Source organism: Lipophrys pholis (genome assembly GCF_963383615.2).
Source record: "Lipophrys pholis genome assembly, chromosome: 5".
In the NCBI taxonomy this organism is placed as follows: Eukaryota; Metazoa; Chordata; class Actinopteri; order Blenniiformes; family Blenniidae; genus Lipophrys; species Lipophrys pholis.
Genome location: NC_137628.1, coordinates 33,181,496 through 33,199,877, shown reverse-complemented (window position 1 = coordinate 33,199,877; position 18,382 = coordinate 33,181,496). Strand labels below are relative to the sequence as shown.

Sequence of the window (18,382 nt, the reverse complement as noted above, 5' to 3'; positions counted from 1 at the left end):
AAGCTGCCGAACAAGACAAGGGCAGTAAAAAATAAAAAAATAAAAATAAATATGTACGAGTCTCAGACTGGCAAACTGACGTTAAGATCGACCCCTGGATATATAGCATCAACAAGGGTAGGGTCTGTCCCCCTCCCCCCCAATCTTCTCTCTCACACTTTATTGAGTAGTGAAATACTTCTTGATATTTTGTTTCAATGTGTTTTATGTGAGATTTCCAATGGATTTGATCAATAACAATGAGAAAATTACTTTCAGGAACTCTCAATTTCCACAGCATCGGTGTATATGTGTAACATAGGTAAATCAGTCTGGATTAAATCCAGCTAAATGGCGCAACACTGACATCTACTGTTGGAGAAGTGCAACTGCAGTTCTATCGGGGGTTTATGTGGCAAAGCATTGTGGGTAATTCCTTCACTGCAACGAGGGAATTACTGCAGGTAACTTGGCTGAAAGGCCTGTGAAAATATACATAAAAAAATGCACATACTGATTGAATTAATAGAAACTACTGTACCTAAGTTATTGTTTGTACTTTTAACTTCATTTGAACCATGTTTTCATGAAGTTTAGCCTTCATTTTGTTGTTTTATCACTTTAGCTGACTGTTAGTATTGTGCTGTCCACAGGCTGCTGCTGTTAAGAGGCCATTATCACCAGTATGTTGCACTGTGCCATATGATTATTGAAGTTCACAAAAAATCTGTGTTACTGTTCTTATACTGTAATCTTTTCGTGTAGAAAGATCCACTATACGACCACATGATGCCATGTGGAGGTTGTATTTATCTTTAAGTGGGTAATTCCTTCACTGCAACGAGGGAATCTACTGCAGGCTGCTGTATGTGCTCTGACAAGAAGCCATTGTCACCTGTTGATTTGTCCAGGAGGAAATAAATGAACCAACCTGAGCGACTCCAAAAGTTCTTCAAGAGCAGACAACCTCCATCACACAGGTCACACATGACGTAGCCCCCCTGCTGCTCTGTTGAACACAGCGGTGGTCTCCAGTAGCCAGCAGCAGTAAGAACAAACATACAGTTCCTCTCTCACCTGACAACAGGTGTGTGTCAGCCTCAGTGTGAACCCAGTGTGAACTCAGTGTGAACCCAGTGTGAACTCAGTGAACTCAGTGTGAACCCAGTGAACCCAGTGTGAACTCAGTGTGAACCCAGTGTCAGCCTCAGTGTGAACTCAGTGTGAACCCAGTGTCAGCCTCAGTGTGAACCCAGTGTGAACCCAGTGTCAGCCTCAGTGTGAACTCAGTGTGAACCCAGTGAACTCAGTGTGAACCCAGTGAACTCAGTGTGAACCCAGTGTGAACCCAGTGTGAACTCAGTGTGAACCCAGTGTGAACCCAGTGTGAACTCAGTGAACCCAGTGGGACTCATCACACTACAATCTGCTTTACACACTGAAGGTGGAGCACATTACACCACCACACTGAGGGTGGAGCACATTACACCACCACACTGAGGGTGGAGCACATTACACCACACTGAGGGTGGAGCACATTACACCACCACACTGAGGGTGGAGCTCATTACACCACACTGAGGGTGGAGCACATTACACCACCACACTGAGGGTGGAGCACATTACACCACCACTAACACAAACAACATGAATTTAGTTAGATCCTTGTTGATTTCCTCCGTTGATCCTGTGATTCTCAGTGATGTTGTGATGTGATGTTGACCTGAAGAACTGAGAGCCTGAAAAGCAGAATCAAAGTGCTGCCTTGCTCACTGAATTGCCAGAACTGCAGATGTGCATTTTTTGTAAAAACAAAAAAGGAATCACAGATTTAAATTATTTTCTGTGTGAGAGAACTGTCCTTCTTTTAACAGCATGATTCAGGCCCTTGACGTTCCAGGTCATAAAGTATAAGGAACTATTCCTTGTTCCTGGTTAGAGGTGCAGGACTGTCACAGTGCTTTTTCCACTTGTACCCACTCAGCCTGACTCAACTCGGTTCGATTTGCCTTTTAGGCTTTTCCACTACGTGTTGGTACCTGGTACCAGGTACTTTCATGGTTCCTCCTGGACCAGGGTTCCAAGCGAGCTGAGTGGAGTAGACAATGTGACGTCAGCAGACGGCAGGCTGCTGATTGGCCAGCAGGGGGGGACATAGATGGGTCAAGAGATGGGCTCACTCACCTCGCCAGTTTAAAACCCAATCATAACAAGATCAGACATTACGACTCACTACGAGTATCGGGAGGTCTCCTAGCGACCGATACCACCAGTGTTTTGGTTTCCCTGTTATCTGATGACTGACTTCCTCCAGCGTCCCTTGTCACAGTAGATGTTAAAAACCTCACCGGAACCCAAAGCGGTCCTGGCGAATGCTGTTTAACCGCATTTCTATTAGAGTTTAAAGTATTGTACCGTTTCTTTGTCTTATCTTAACATCAGCTGATACTAACAGCTGGTGGTTGCAGTAGGTCACCAGTTAACAGGGGCACCAGTTAAACCAAAACACTGGACAGTGATGCACATCAGCAATAAAGCACCATCGTAACAATCCACATTCTGTAATATGAATACACTGAGTTGTACTACATTGTAAAGGAGCTGTAATCCTCCACCACATGGATCTGCTGGCCATGCTTGTTGAATTCCCTTGTTAACCTTGGCAATGAGCTCAGAGTTGTTTTCACTCAGCCCACTCTACAGGTGTTCTGACTCCCTGACACGGTGGCTGAGGTGTTATGAAGTAAGATATAAAGATGCTATAAAGTGCTCTCCATGAACTTCCACTGTTTTCACTGGTTCAAATTTGGTTCCATTACACTGAAAGAGGTTTTGAATTCAGCAGCTAACGCCCCCCGGTGTCGTTCCACAGTCAGGTCCTCCAGTTTCCCTGTTTTGTTTCCATTTGAGGATATTTGGATTGGCTAAACTGAAAAAGGATTAATAAGTACTCAATATGTAGTGCTTGGCTGTGAGAAGAAGTGATGTTGGAGTGAAAAAAGTCCAAACTCAACTGGAGCTCTGGCGAGTTTCATCTGGGCCAAGCAGTTGTAAACCCAGAAGTCTTTTGAATAACACAGCGTTTAGTTTTAGTCATGATTTAGTCTTCTGAAACCTCCTAGTCTTAGTCTAGTTTTCTTCGACCAAATATCATAAGAGTTTTAGTTTGAGTCTAGTCTGCACTGCTGAACATAAAGTACTGTAATATTGTAAATATTTCTGACCAGCTACTACTGTATGTACATTTATCTCCTCATCTTGGTCACTTATATCTCTATGTGTATATATAGGCTACATATATATTTATATATTTTGTGCAATGTGAAACTGTGAAGGTGACCAGATATCAGTTCTTCGTTTTCAACTGAGACCTTGCGCTGACAGATTGTTGTTGGTCGCAACCTCGGACGTGGTAAAATGTTTGTGCTTTGCTCACGAGTGAAATCAACTGAAATCAACCAAAGCTGTGAAACTAAAACTGCAAGGAAAGAAAACTGATTCTAATGTAAACAAATCAACTGCTGAGGAAACATCCTGCAAACTTATAAAGTTTAGAAAACTTAATAAATCAACCCACCATTAAAAAAAAGGATTTCTTTCCAACCTGCCCCACAAAAACAGGAATTCTGATTGGATGTCTCCTCCCTTCGTCCCACCCCAACATTTTACAGCTATAGAGAGCTGCAGAGCTGCAGAGAGCTGCAGAGCTATAGAGAGCTATAGAGAGCTGCAGAGAGCTGCAGAGCTATAGAGAGCTGCAGAGTGCTATAGAGAGCTATAGAGAGCTGCAGAGCTATAGAGAGCTGCAGAGAGCTGCAGAGCTATAGAGAGCTATAGAGAGCTGCATAGCTATAGAGAGCTATAGAGAGCTGCAGAGTGCTATAGAGAGCTGCATAGCTATAGAGAGCTGCAGAGAGCTGCATAGCTATAGAGAGCTGCAGAGCTATAGAGAGCTGCAGAGTGCTATAGAGAGCTGCAGAGCTATAGAGAGCTGCAGAGAGCTATAGAGACCTGCAGAGAGCTATAGAGAGCTGCAGAGAGCTGCAGAGCTATAGAGAGCTGCAGAGTGCTATAGAGAGCTATAGAGAGCTGCATAGCTATAGAGAGCTGCAGAGAGCTACAGAGCTATAGAGAGCTATAGAGAGCTGCAGAGTGCTATAGAGAGCTGCATAGCTATAGAGAGCTGCAGAGAGCTGCATAGCTATAGAGAGCTATAGAGAGCTGCAGAGAGCTATAGAGAGCTGCAGAGCTATAGAGAGCTGCATAGAGCTATAGAGAGCTGCAGAGCTATAGAGAGCTGCAGAGTGCTATAGAGAGCTGCATAGCTATAGAGAGCTGCAGAGAGCTGCATAGCTATAGAGAGCTATAGAGAGCTGCAGAGAGCTATAGAGAGCTGCAGAGCTATAGAGAGCTGCATAGAGCTATAGAGAGCTGCAGAGCTATAGAGAGCTATAGAGAGCTGCAGAGAGCTATAGAGAGCTATAGAGAGCTGCAGAGCTATAGAGAGCTATAGAGAGCTGCAGAGAGCTATAGAGAGCTGCAGTGCTATAGAGAGCTGCAGTGCTATAGAGAGCTGCAGAGCTATAGAGAGCTATAGAGAGCTGCAGAGAGCTGCAGGCTCCCACGATGCTTCAGAAGACCTCCTGTGTGATGACCGTCGCCGACATGTGTCCCCCAAAGAAACTGAACCACTTTGGACTCATGGCCTTGAGCCTCACCTCCTGGCGACTGGAGAAAATCCTACTGAAACATCTCAGACCCCTGCTGAGCCCGACCATGGACCCCCTACAGAGCAGGGATTGGTGTAGAGCAGTCATTCTCAAAGTGTGGTACGAGTACCACTAGTGGTACTCGGGGCTCCCTCTAGTGGTACGCCAAAGGATCACTGAAATAAATATAAATTTCCACCAGAAAGAACCAGGTTCTAGTTCTGGTCCAGGACCAGCTTTAGCACCAGTTCTTTGTCTTTCCACCACCAAAGCCGGCCTATCAGGGGCTAAACTGCTGCTACACTGGCTCCACTTTGTTGCTGGACCAGAGAGGAGCCAGACTGGGACCCGACACGTCATCAGCTGGGGGCGGAGTTATCTCTGGAGGTATCTCTGGAGTTATCTCTGGAGTTATCTCTGGAGTTATCTCTGGAGGTATCTCTGGAGGTATCTCTGGAGGTATCTCTGGAGGTATCTCTGGAGTTATCTCTGGAGGTATCTCTGGAGGTATCTCTGGAGGTATCTCTGGAGGTATCTCTGGAGGTATCTCTGGAGTTATCTCTGGAGGTATCTCTGGAGTTATCTCTGGAGTTATCTCTGGAGGTATCACTACCTACAAGGTGGAGGCCAGGTTGAACCGGCTTTCTGAAAACTCCAGTGAACACGGAGCCCCAGAGTGGTTCTAGAGAAAACAATTAAAATAACGCGTGGGAACGAAATAATAAGTCGTTCCCTGAAGTTAATAATACGAGGGAACAGGGTTATTTAATTTGCGTTTGCGGAGCCGCGGCTCTGGAGATGCTGCAGAGCTCCACCTGTCAGTCAGCTACGTCAGATATAATTTAGAAGCAGTTTTCCATTGTGGTTTATTTTCCACACTTTTCATGGTGACGTTATTCTAACTAACGTCACGTCCAGGTCTTGTTTCACCTTCTGACCGCCGGCTGAGGAGCTGCAGCCGCTGAGCAAGGCAGTGTGAGGCAGCAGGGGGCGCTCCGCTCCGCTCTGAGACGCTCCAATAGTATTTTATAACCACAGAACGTCTTTATAATGAATACTTTGGTTCATCAGCAACTACTAAACAAACTACAAACTACTGTAAATGAAAGCTGGAGTTTATAGACATAAAATGCGTCTTTTAACGGCTTCATGTGAAAGAGAACTTTAATCAGAGTGGTTACCTAGGTTACCATGGAAACGGCTGTAGAGCAGCGTTCTATCATTCTACACCTCCATTCCTCCATGTTGAAGCTTTTGATTCAGACACGTCCAGAAATAAAGTGAAAGGAGCAGAAAGTCACTATGGAATGTTGGAATGGTGGAAAATAAGACCCAAACTCATTCACATGTTATTATTATTATTATTATTATTATTATTATTATTATTATTATTATTAGTCCCTCTATGTCCACTCTGGGGCTCCGGACTAAAGCAAGACGGACGTTAAAAAACCCCAATAGAGACAAGAAGAGACGTAATGTCTTCTGGCTCTTTGGTGCATCAGAGGTTCTGGTCAGACTAGATGGAGCGACCCGGACTAAACCACTGGTACAGTCCGTCTCCTGGTTCCTGGACGAGGCTGTCAGCGCCACATTGGTGAAATCAGTGACGTATCACGTTTTGGAGTGACGCAGTGACGTAGCTCTACTGGCTCCGTTAACGGTGGAAAGAGAACCGGTTCTTTGGTGGTGCTTATTTAAGAACTGGTTCTGGCACCGGCCCTGAACTAGAACCTGGTTCTTTCCGGCCTTTTCTCGGCTTGGCGGCTTGGGTCGGGGCCTGGGGCCCTGTGCCCTTTGTCCTTCTCTTGTGGGCCCCTCTTGCCTGGGGGGGATTCCTCTCTGCATTCTCCGTCGGGTGCTTTTTGGGCGGGGGCGGGGCTCTCTGGGGTGGTTCGCTGGGGTCTCCCCGGGCCTGGGGGGCTTCTGTCTGCCGGGGTGGCGGTGTCCGGGCGCGGTGGCCTCGGACCCCGGGGTGTCACCACGGGTCCCCCCACAACAGTTCCGGCCACACCCAGTGGACAAACCACACACACTCACATACACGCACACACACACACACACACTTTCACTCCTCACGAAAGGTGCTTCTGAAGTTGCTTGTTGTCTGTCATCATTTGCTCAAACTTTAAAAATCATGTTCCTCTTTTGTTGTTGCCTCTTTGTTAATTCATGTTCCTGCTTCACGTTACTGTCTAGATAGAGCTGCTCAGGCTGGTTAAATCTAGGAAATCATCTTACTGTCTAGATAGAGCTGCTCAGGCTGGTTAATCTAAGAAATCATGTTACTGTCTAGATAGAGCTGCTCAGGCTGGTTAAATCTAGGAAATCATCTTACTGTCTAGATAGAGCTGCTCAGGCTGGTTCAATCTAATAACAGTTGGAAAGTATTTGGATGAGTGTGATTATTGCAAATAATATATGTAGCACAACAAGGACATTGTATGTTATCCCCTCTCCCCCACCCCCCTCCCCCCTCCCCCCTCGACTTTCTTCCCTCTCTTCTCTTCTCTCTCTCTTTGAGCGTTCCCCCCCGGTCGTGTACGGCAGCCATGCCAGCTTCTGACGGAGAAGGCAACAGGAGGAGACTCCAGGTCTCTCCCTGTTGCAAGACCAAAAACTGTTCTGACTCCGAAGGCTCTCAATCACATCATATTGTTGGCCCAAGCTGCCGAACAGGACAAGGGCAAAAAGAAAAAAAAAAAAAAAAAAGAACCTGGTTCTTTGTGGTGGAAAAGCCCTGTTTCAGAAAGCAGCCATACAGCAGTGTGTGAAGTTCAGGCAGCCTGTTTAGATTTTTTTTCTAATCAAGTACTTTACATTCTTTACTGAACATTTAAGTACAGTACAGTTTTATTTCATCTTTAAGAAGTTTTTTGTTCGCTTGTTTTTCATTTATTGAAGTACAATGTTTATTTAACTTTTCTGTGCAATATATTTTAGTTGAATCATTATTTAAGTACAGTCTTGTATTTTCCTATATTTAAGCGTAGTGTTACTAATCTAACTGTGTACAATGTTACAATGGCTGACAATACTAAATATACTTCTTTAGGAGTAAAACCTCTGCCTTGTTTTTGATGAATGCTGAGGCTTACGAGGCTACTGTATAGTGTTGGTCAGTATGGTGGTACTTGGAGAGCCAAGTATTTTCTGGGTGGTACTTGGTGTAAAAAGCTTGAGAACCACTGGTGTAGAGGACACTGTCATCTACCTGCTGCTCTCTGTCTCACCTGGATGTTCTTTGACGTCCCCAGCGTTCAGCACCAACCAGCTCTCTGCTGAGGTTGGAGAGAGCGTCCTGACTGCATGGACCATCGTCTACCTCACCAACAGAACGCAGTATGTGAGGCTTCACCACTGATGTGGTAAACTGCAGTACAGGAGTTGCTCAGGGTACTGCGCTCTCTCCCTCTGTCTGTCTCCCTCTCTCTCTCTCTCTCTCTCTCTCTCTCTCTCTCTGTCTCTCTGTCTCTGTCTCTCTCTGTCTCTCTCTTTTTATCAAAGCTTTTATGAAAAACATTGACCAGAGTGGCGTGGTGTATAACTGGGGAGTTGTTTCACACCTGCAGCCCCTGCCGTCCAGTGGTTCTGATTCTTACCTGACACACCAGACCAGAGCTCATGTTCAGACTTTTCAAGAATTCAATTAAAAACGTTTACTTCATTTTAAAGATGCGGTTTTGTTTATTCTTTCTTTTTAATCGCTCTATCCCCAGTTCATTATGCGGAGCATCGAGGTTGAAATCGATATACGCAGTGTTATCTTAATTTACTTCGTTCCCAGTGTGTTTTTGGTTTCTGGGGGTCTAAGTGGCTCTTTGAGTGTTGAAGGTTTCCGACCCCTGACCTACGTTTTCATCAGCCTCTCTGTTATTGGCGTCTGCAGAGCTGCTGTCAGAGATGGTGTGACAACACTGCCCCCATCAGGTCAACTGAGGAGTTTCAGCCACTGTGTGACGTTTTTACCAATATGTCACCAATGGTCAAATGAAACTAGTATTCAGCCACAGAACTAGTTAACATTCAAAATAAAGATAGCTCAACCCATGAAGATGCATTTACTAAGTTTTATGATTACAATTTTTATATATTTTGAGGTGTCAAGGATGTTCCCCCTTTTAACATTTTTTTTAATTTAAATCTCCTTTAGCAGTATATTAGACATTAGATCTGAATTATCTTCGGTAGGTCTCTCATCATATCTCTTCAGTTGTTTCTGAGCTCCAGGTGAAGCAGCAGGTTGTAAATTAAAGTTAAATAAATGAACCTCTATCAGCTGAAGTGAAAGGAGAGACACAGATTTTACTGGATCAACTATTCAATCATTCTTTACTTTAAATGGGACATTTAGACCTTCAGCTGGGAGACAAGAGGTACTGCGGAGACAAGAGGTGCTGCGGAGCCGCCGGTTTCTCACGGGGGGTTGTCTAGCATTGGGTAGAACACGGGTCGGTACGGGGAACATCTTAATGTGGATATGCACAAGTGCAGAACTACTTCCGTGTCAACAAAGGCACATGTAATTACCGTATGTTATAGAATGTTTGAACCTGCGCTCACATGTTCCCAATAGATGCGCACCCTAAGGCTTGCACTCGTGTACTGCGCGTCTATTGGGAACAATACGGTATTTATTTTCAGACAATCAGACCTTTAATTCCTCGCGGGCCACATAAAATAACATGTCGGGCCACATTTGGCCCGCGGGCCTTGAGTTTGACATGTGTGTTCGAGAGTGATTCAGAATCTACAGAGCAAAGCCTTCAGACAAGTCAAAATTGAAAAACACTTAATGCCACACTAATGACTGGTAGATATAAAACTAATGAGGCGTGTGTGTGTGTGTGTGTGTGTGTGTGTGTGTGTGTGTGTGTGTGTGTGTGTGTGTGTGTGTGTGTGTGTGTGTGTGTGTGTGTGTGTGTGTGTGTGTGTTCACACCTATGCCTGTGTTGGCGCTCACCACCAGCATGGCGAAGTCTGGGCAGTAGCTGGTGAGGCCGAAGATGGTGGTCTTCAGATACTTGTGGTGTCCAGCCAGGTCGATGAAGGTGATCATCTTAGAAGAGCTTTCACAGATTTCCTCAGCTGTCCGAGATTCACTGTAGTTCACCACCTGAGGAAGATAACAAATAACACATGAGATCGAACCTGTGACCATGTGACTCTTCGTGAATATGAAATGTATGGGTGGCAGAGCGTGGCGGCGCGTTGACGGGAAAACCAGGAAGCAGTGCGAGTGTAAACAAAAGCAATATGGACCCAAAGAGTGCGCTCACGTCCAGCAGGCAGGATATCACAAGTCACACATGTCATCCCTGGTAAGGACAACAACACATGCACCATCATCATGAGGCTCCTCAAGAGAAAAGTTGCACGATTCGGGAAGTGGGGCATCCCAAGGCTCTGGGACGTTACTCCAAGCAACTCCCACGCAACGGTGGAAGTTGCTTGGTGGAAAACAAAAGCTGTCGACTCTCTCACCTCTCCGGGAAAAACTACATTCTTTGAGTTTTATCAGTGTGCCAAAGAGTTGTTGTGTTTATGTGTGTTTAGCAAATGTCATCCAGAACGCAGAACGGAAGTTTTTCATCGTTCCAAAGAGTTTGGCAGGGTGGGTCATAGTAAAAACTGCTCTCCTCAGTCTTACTGCACTTTGGTGCTCTCAGCACTTTAAACGAAGCCACTACATGAAGTGTCCAGGTTGTACGATGAAAACACAAGCTGACTGCTCCGGCGTTGTGAGATTTATTTATGTGTTTGGAAAGACGTTAAACAATTCTAAAGATAATCTAGACGCGGTCGTTGCTTGGAGACTGCGGTCTTTTTTCAAGGAGACTGTTGGAATAATCTTACGAAAAGTTATCACATTCATTGTACCAACATTCTTTCTCATCTATTACGACTTGTATTTCTCCACTGTGATCTTTTATGGTCAGGAGGAATGTGGTCTGCAGATGAGAAGTGCCTTGAAATCAGATAAGAGGAACCCTAATAAAAGGAGAGGAGGTAGAGGTTTTTCAGAGCGGGTTGGAGATTGTAACTGAACCACTCTCTGTCCGTTCTCCTCGCGAGTAAAACCAAACTTAACTTGTGTGTCTGTTCTTTCTTGCAGAATTAATAAATGTTCAGAGGTTGGACCTGACAGAGACCTTGAAGTAAGTACTTGTCGGCACACCAAGAGCAACATTTCCAGTGTGTGGAAGGCCTAACAGAGGTTATCAAACCTCGCTCCGGCCGTTAATCACATAGATGTAGAGATCCAGGAAGGCAAAGTTTGTTTAGGATTGATGATCCAGGCGTCTGCCAGGAGATTGTTTCGCCGCTCATACAAGCTAAATATACTTAATTTGGCATCGTGTCGGGCCTTGGCCTCTTCCCGTAAATCCTCTTCTTAATTGTAAGCCGTTTTCTCCGCGTAATGGAAAATAAATTAAGTAAAAGCGTAATCTTACTGTTACACCAGTTGGTTTTTTTGCCCCAAACAAATATGGCGCCGTCCCGACATGTCATCTGTGACATAAGCCCGACTGCCCGAATTAAAACAATGAAGGAAGCTGAAGGGTTAAAACGTCTACATGAAAGAACACCTGAAACAAGATGCCAACAGCGAAGCACGCTATGTGTTAAAACTAGATACCAATGAGTCGCAAAGAGAAGCTTTTGATTCCTGCGTTACACCTACAACCATATATAAACTGTGAAACGTGGAACCAAACAAAAGCCTTAAATCAGAAACTCCAGACAAAACAAAGAGCCATGGAAAGACAAAACACCAAGCAGTGGATCAGAGAGCAAACCAAAGCGAAAGACATCACAGTGTGCGTCAAACAACAGCAGTGGAAATGAGCAGGACACAGCGCTGGAATGACCGACACATGTGGGACGAGATGAATGACAGAATGGGAACCGAGAGGAAAAGATCTGGAGGAAGACAGAAAAGGTGTTGATGATCTAAATGCTCTGATGGTTTCACCTGGGGAAGGACAGCTCAAGACAGGACAACATCTGGAGAAGGCCTCCATCCAGCAGTGGACTATCTAAAGGCTGGTATTGATGGACAATGGTGGGATGCCAAATACCTTTTGGGAAAAGTGCAGAGTAAAGTTGATCCTACGGATCTCTGTGGTCCCAAAGTGACTGGAAGGACAGTGGTTGTAGGAAAGACTTAAAAGAAAAAGATTCTTCATTGCTTGCATTGATGTATTTGTCTTATTTCTTTTAAAGCTTTAATGTATTTCTTTTATTAATATATTCCATTTATTAATTTTTTTGAAAAGCCTTCACGTATCTCTTATATTTCTGTGTAAAGCACTGTGAATTGCCTTGTGTTTGAATGGTCCTATAAAGAAGTCGGCCTTGCCTTGCAAAATGTGGCTTTGGCTGAACCTTTCTCCTCCTGGATCAAACTACTTCCTGTCTGCTCATCTCACATCCCTAAGATGAAAACCGGGGCCTCCTGGCACCATTAGAGTCGTTGTTGAGTGCAGTCTTTGGTTGCGTCGGCCCACTGGATCCCACTGGATCCCACTGCATCCCACTGGATCCCACTACCCATGGCCCACAGGATGTTTTCATATTCCCTCAGCAGGTAAACGGGCTTCGGAGTCAGGCAAAGAATCTCCACTCGGGGCTGCAGGTAGTCTCCCGCACAGGGTGGCGCCAGCCCCAGTTGTCATCAACGTACACACAGACACCCTCACCTCCGTCTTCCCCAAGCATCTCCATCCTGTGGGCTCATACCAGAGAGAATCTCTGGATGTCCTGGTGGAGCCACGTCACCATGGCGGAGACATCATAGTGTTTACAGAGCTCCTTCTTTAAGGACCTCATATTGGAGAGTATCAGAAAAGGCAGTGCAGGTCTGCATCCTCTCCGATGGATCCGAGTCCTCCTCCTCTCTGCCTTCACCTCTGAGCTGCTCACTGAATCTCCTCCGTCAGGTCGGGGAGGCGGCCTGCGGAGCAGAAGGCCCCTGGTGCAGGACAACACCGCCATGTTGTTATTTACTTATGGCACAGGTCTGTAGCCACATACTCCATTCAGAGCTCTGACGTGTGTTGAAGCACAGGTGAGAGAGTCGCCAAGAAAATGTAAGTAACTTGAAGTGAAAAATTAAAGAAAATTTAAAACTAAAAAAGTTAGAAGGTAGAAGGTGCAGCGATCTCGGGTGTATGGGATCCTGTAAGCCGGAAATCATCCAAACTTACACTTTAAACACAACTCTGCAGACAAATATTGGTACTTTTGGTCATTGGTCATTTTATATTTTGAGTCCTTCTAGGATGAAAAGAGCCCCGACTGCCCACCCTCTTAATCGGTCCCTGCCTGGAGCCATCACCTCTCCTTTGCTGTTGAAGCCCAGGATCTCGAAGCTGATGCTGGACGTGCGTCCAGTCTGGATCTCGTGCAGATGTCTGAAGAGGTTCAGTCTCGCCCGGCCTCGCCCATTGTCCAGCTCACCCTGGGTCAGGACGCCAAGCAAGGTCGACTTTCCCGAATCCACATTTCCCAGCACTGCCACCCGTAGGTCCAGAAACTGTGGAGGTCCAAACAACAAAGCAGAGGACAGCAGGTGGCTTCAGCCTAGAAACCAGTACTTTCTCTTTCCAGGGTCACTTTGTTTGGATTGAACAGATCAAATTCACTGATGAGCAGGTTAAATGATCTACACACAGCAGGTAACAAAGTTCAAATCTTTATTTCAGGAACACAAACATTAACATTAAGATAGTGGAGTCTCTCTGACCTGCTGATCATCAGGAACTTTTCGAACCAAGACCTCTGCTATCTTGCGGGTGTTCCTGTCTGAGTCGTAATCCACCTCCCGCTCTCTGAGCAGCGTGATATCAGCTCCCACTCTGAAGACAGTGATGGAGAAATAATCCACACCACTCTTAACCAGTCAAACTGTTAAGTTTCCATTTCAGCTTTATTTATTCCCCAGGGGCAAATCAGAAGCAACACATTGAGTAGTTCATATGAAAGCATAAAAAACACAAACACACAAAACATAAAACCTTCAAAACACCATTAACCAGTTCATAAATATCATATATACCTATCAACTCCTCATATAACGAGCATTTGTGGTCCAGCAATGAGAGAGAGAGAGAGAGAGAGAGAGAGAGAGAGAGAGAGAGAGAGAGAGAGAGAGAGAGAGAGAGAGAGAGAGAGAACCTTGGGGTGCGTCCTAATAGTCCCTCCTATCTCCTTTCCTGTCCACTTCTCCTTACACCCAGGAAAACTGTTAGAATAAGTCATGTGATTTCCACATGAGAAACAAGTGAATAATTAACACTGATGAACAACTAACACACCCAATTACAGGGGTGATATAGCCTGAGCACAGTGGTGCAGAAAATACCGTTAGCAATGGCTTTTTTTGTAGAAGACATTTAATAAGGTACAATACGAAGGGAGCGTGTGTTCAGAGACAGAGGGTGGGTCCTAATAGTCCCTCCTATCTCCTGATAGTTGCTTTAGAACCTCCTTTAGCCTAGGAACCACTGATGCTTCCTTTAGAACCTCCTTTAGTCTAGGAATCACTGATGCTTCCTTTAGAACCTCCTTCAGCCTAGGAACCACTGATGCTTCCTTTAGAACCCCCTTTAGCCTAGGAACCACTGATGGTTCCTTTACCAAAGGAGACCAGCTCATGTTCCCCCACAATTCCTTGCGGCGACAACATTTAAAGGAACCCGCTCATCGGAGCGTTCAGGGAAACTCAGGATGACTGAAAAAGGAGCAGATCATGTAAGTTACCAAAGCAATAATCTGCCTAGAACCACTTGAAATCATCTAGAACCCAGATTAACTTTCTGTAGTTCATTTTCTTGTAGTTCTTCCCCCACCATGGCAGACGTCACTAACTAGAGCCGCCGTCTCATTATTATGACGTCACTAAGTGAAAGTCTGACTGCCTCACCACCGTGATCTCCTTTCCTAACTCCTTTAGGAAGCTTCCTAACACCTTTCACTAACTCCTTTAGGAAGCCTCCTAACACCTTTCACTAACTCCTTTAGGAAGCCTCCTAACACCTTTCCTTAACTCCTTTAGGAAGCCTCCTAACTCCTTTAGGAAGTCTCCTAACACCTTTCCTTAACTCCTTTAGGAAGTCTCCTAACACCTTTCACTAACTCCTTTAGGAAGCCTCCTAACACCTTTCACTAACTCCTTTAGGAAGCCTCCTAACACCTTTCACTAACTCCTTTAGGAAGCCTCCTAACTCCTTTAGGAAGTCTCCTAACACCTTTCACTAACTCCTTTAGGAAGTCTCCTAACACCTTTCACTAACTCCTTTAGGAAGCCTCCTAACACCTTTAGGAAGCCTCCTAACACTTCTCCTACCTCCTTGAGGAAGCCTCCTAACACTTTTCCTAACTCCTTTATGAAGCCTCCTAACTCCTTTATGAAGCCTCCTAACACCTTTAGGAAGCCTCCTAACACTTCTCCTACCTCCTTGAGGAAGCCTCCTACCTCCTTTAGGAAGCCTCCTAACACTTTTCATTTTCCCTAAATGTTTGTATTTGCGGAGAGTTTATGCCATTTTGGTTGTTTGGTCCTTCTATGATGAGGTTTTTGATATCCGTTTTGATATATTCACCTTTGTATATGTGAAGTTAGATATTTATGTCATTTAAATATGGAATTTGTGGGGAATCTGCAGGAGCTCAGAAAAAAATGTGCTAGTCCATGACTGGCTCTCCAGCGCCCCCTGATGTGATCTTTTTATCATTCACTCAAACTTCTTCACTGAGACGTCAGGGCACCAGGCCTGAGGTGGTTCGGCTCCTCACTGTATGTTGTTTGGGATGGGGAGCACTGTTGGGTGCTTTGCACAGCTGGGGGACTGAGGGGGAGGCAGCAGAGATCTGAAAGAGGAGCTGGAATACTGATCAGCACTCATGTTGAGTACAGAGCCGCCGGTTTGTAGTGAGGAGATGGTTGTTCCAAGCTGGGTGCTAAACACTTTCACTTGTCACGTGACTTTCTAAATAAAGAAGCAATTATGATCAACAGGAGATTTAACAACAGCTACTTTGCAATATTTAGTTCACAGTGTAAGAATCACATGTTCAGTCTGTCAGCCTTTCATGTGCTGCTTCAGAATGGTACAATATTGATTACAGGCAGAAAAGAAAACCACAAAACAACATCAATAAACGCTCAAATGTGTAAAATGTCTTATTTAGTCCCTTTCAAGACCCGAACGAATTATAAAGTGTAGAGGGTTTAAAATGTGGCTTAAACATGTCAATCCAGCTAAAACAAGGACTTTTTGACTGCAGCCATTTCTGTTGTGAATCACTCGTGTTTAAAACAACAACCCAGGAAAAGACCTACTTTTCGGCCATCCTCTTCAGAGTCCTGAGCGAGGCCTTCATGTCGGCCTCGGTGAGTCCCACCAGCAGACCGTTGTCCTCCACTCCAATCTGGTAGACGGCCTCGCCACGGCCCTCTTGCAAACGCCACTTGAGCTGCGTGGCCAGATGCTCGAAGCGATACTGGGTGGGGTTGACCAGCTTCAACTGCAACAGACACACATGCAGAGAGTATGGAGAGAGCAGGCAGCACCACCAGCAGACCTCCGGGCCACCAGCAGACCTCCAGCAGACCTCCAGCAGACCTCCAGCAGGCCTCCAGCAGACCTCCAGCAGACCTCCGGGCCACCATTAGGCCACCAGCAGGCCTCCAGCAGGCCTCCAGCAGCACCACCAGCAGGCCTCCAGCAGGCCTCCAGCAGGCCTCCAGCAGACCTCCAGCAGGCCTCCACAGACCTCCAGCAGACCTCCGGGCCACCATTAGGCCACAAGCAGGCCTCCAGCAGGCCTCCAGCAGGCCTCCAGCAGGCCTCCAGCAGGCCTCCAGCAGACCTCCAGCAGGCCTCCACAGACCTCCAGCAGACCTCCGGGCCACCATTAGGCCACCAGCAGGCCTCCAGCAGGCCTCCAGCAGGCCTCCAGCAGCACCACCAGCAGGCCTCCAGCAGACCTCCAGCAGGCCTCCAGCAGCACCACCAGCAGGCCTCCAGCAGGCCTCCAGCAGGCCTCCAGCAGGCCTCCAGCAGGCCTCCAGCAGACCTCCAGCAGACCACCAGCAGGCCACCAGCAGACCTCCAGCAGGCCTCCAGCAGGCCTCCAGCAGACCTCCAGCAGGCCTCCAGCAGACCTCCAGCAGACCACCAGCAGGCCACCAGCAGACCTCCAGCAGGCCTCCAGCAGACCTCCAGCAGGCCTCCAGCAGACCTCCAGCAGACCTCCAGCAGACCTCCAGCAGGCCTCCAGAGGGCCTCCAGCAGGCCTCCAGCAGACCTCCAGCAGACCTCCAGCAGGCCTCCAGCAGACCTCCAGCAGACCTCCAGAGGGCCTCCAGCAGACCTCCAGCAGGCCACCAGCAGACCTCCAGCAGGCCTCCAGCAGGCCTCCAGCAGACCTCCAGCAGACCTCCAGCAGGCCTCCAGCAGGCCTCCAGCAGACCTCCAGCAGACCTCCAGCAGACCTCCAGCAGGCCTCCAGAGGGCCTCCAGCAGGCCTCCAGCAGACCTCCAGCAGACCTCCAGCAGGCCTCCAGCAGACCTCCAGCAGACCTCCAGCAGGCCTCCAGAGGGCCTCCAGCAGACCTCCAGCAGGCCACCAGCAGACCTCCAGCAGGCCTCCAGCAGGCCTCCAGCAGGCCTCCAGCAGACCTCCAGCAGACCTCCAGCAGGCCTCCAGCAGGCCTCCAGCAGACCTCCAGCAGACCTCCAGCAGGCCTCCAGCAGACCTCCAGCAGGCCTCCAGCAGGCCTCCAGCAGACCTCCAGCAGACCTCCAGCAGGCCTCCAGAGGGCCTCCAGCAGACCTCCAGCAGGCCACCAGCAGACCTCCAGCAGGCCTCCAGCAGACCTCCAGCAGGCCTCCAGCAGGCCTCCAGCAGACCTCCAGCAGACCTCCAGCAGACCTCCAGCAGGCCACCAGCAGACCTCCAGCAGGCCTCCAGGCCACCAGCAGACCTCCAGCAGGCCTCCAGCAGACCTCCAGCAGGCCTCCAGGCCACCAGCAGACCTCCAGCAGGCCTCCAGCAGACCTCCAGCAGACCTCCAGCAGGCCTCCAGGCCACCAGCAGACCTCCAGCAGACCTCCAGCAGACCTCCAGCAGACCTCCAGCAGGCCTCCAGGCCACCAGCAGACCTCCAGCAGACCTCCAGCAGACCTCCAGCAGACCTCCAGCAGACCTCCAGCAGGCCACCAGCAGGCCTCCAGCAGACCTCCAGCAGGCCTCCAGGCCACCAGCAGACCTCCAGCAGGCCTCCAGCAGGCCTCCAGCCATCGCAGCTCAAACACTGCACCACATTCTCTTTTTACATTATTAAAGAATTGTTGCTTTTTTTAAACAAATGTTGTAAATTCATAATATCGATATAAATCAAACATGTGGACATAAAGTCTGATATCTTAACAGCAGGATATTACTCTGAAAGGTTGGAGCAGCACCAATGGAACATTCACAGGTTTATGAATCACTGTTGTCTGACAACAATATAATGTCCCATTATGTGGAAAAGACAACAAATCCATGCAGTGGTTTCCATAGTATAATCAATAAACCTGCCATTGGTGCCGTTGAGTGTGAACAACAGAGAAGTTACACAGTGAGAAGCAAAGAATTAAAGGAGGGGAGCTACCTTATATTCAATGTTCCCCTCTTCAGCC

At 47.2% G+C, this 18,382-nt stretch overlaps 1 protein-coding gene across 1 annotated transcript in view; it reads right to left on the bottom strand.

Annotated features, from left to right (window-relative positions):
* The window catches only part of gtpbp2b (GTP binding protein 2b), a 43,405-nt gene that overhangs the window by 17,955 nt on the left and 7,068 nt on the right, over nucleotides 1-18,382 (bottom strand). The window contains exons 2-6 of the mRNA XM_080464629.1: nucleotides 18,355-18,381; nucleotides 16,036-16,220; nucleotides 13,438-13,549; nucleotides 13,030-13,227; nucleotides 9,630-9,804 (exon numbers count right to left, since the gene is read on the bottom strand). Of these exons, the coding sequence (XP_080320755.1) occupies nucleotides 9,630-9,804; nucleotides 13,030-13,227; nucleotides 13,438-13,549; nucleotides 16,036-16,220; nucleotides 18,355-18,381 (697 nt within the window). The remainder of the gene's footprint in view (nucleotides 1-9,629; nucleotides 9,805-13,029; nucleotides 13,228-13,437; nucleotides 13,550-16,035; nucleotides 16,221-18,354; nucleotide 18,382) is intronic.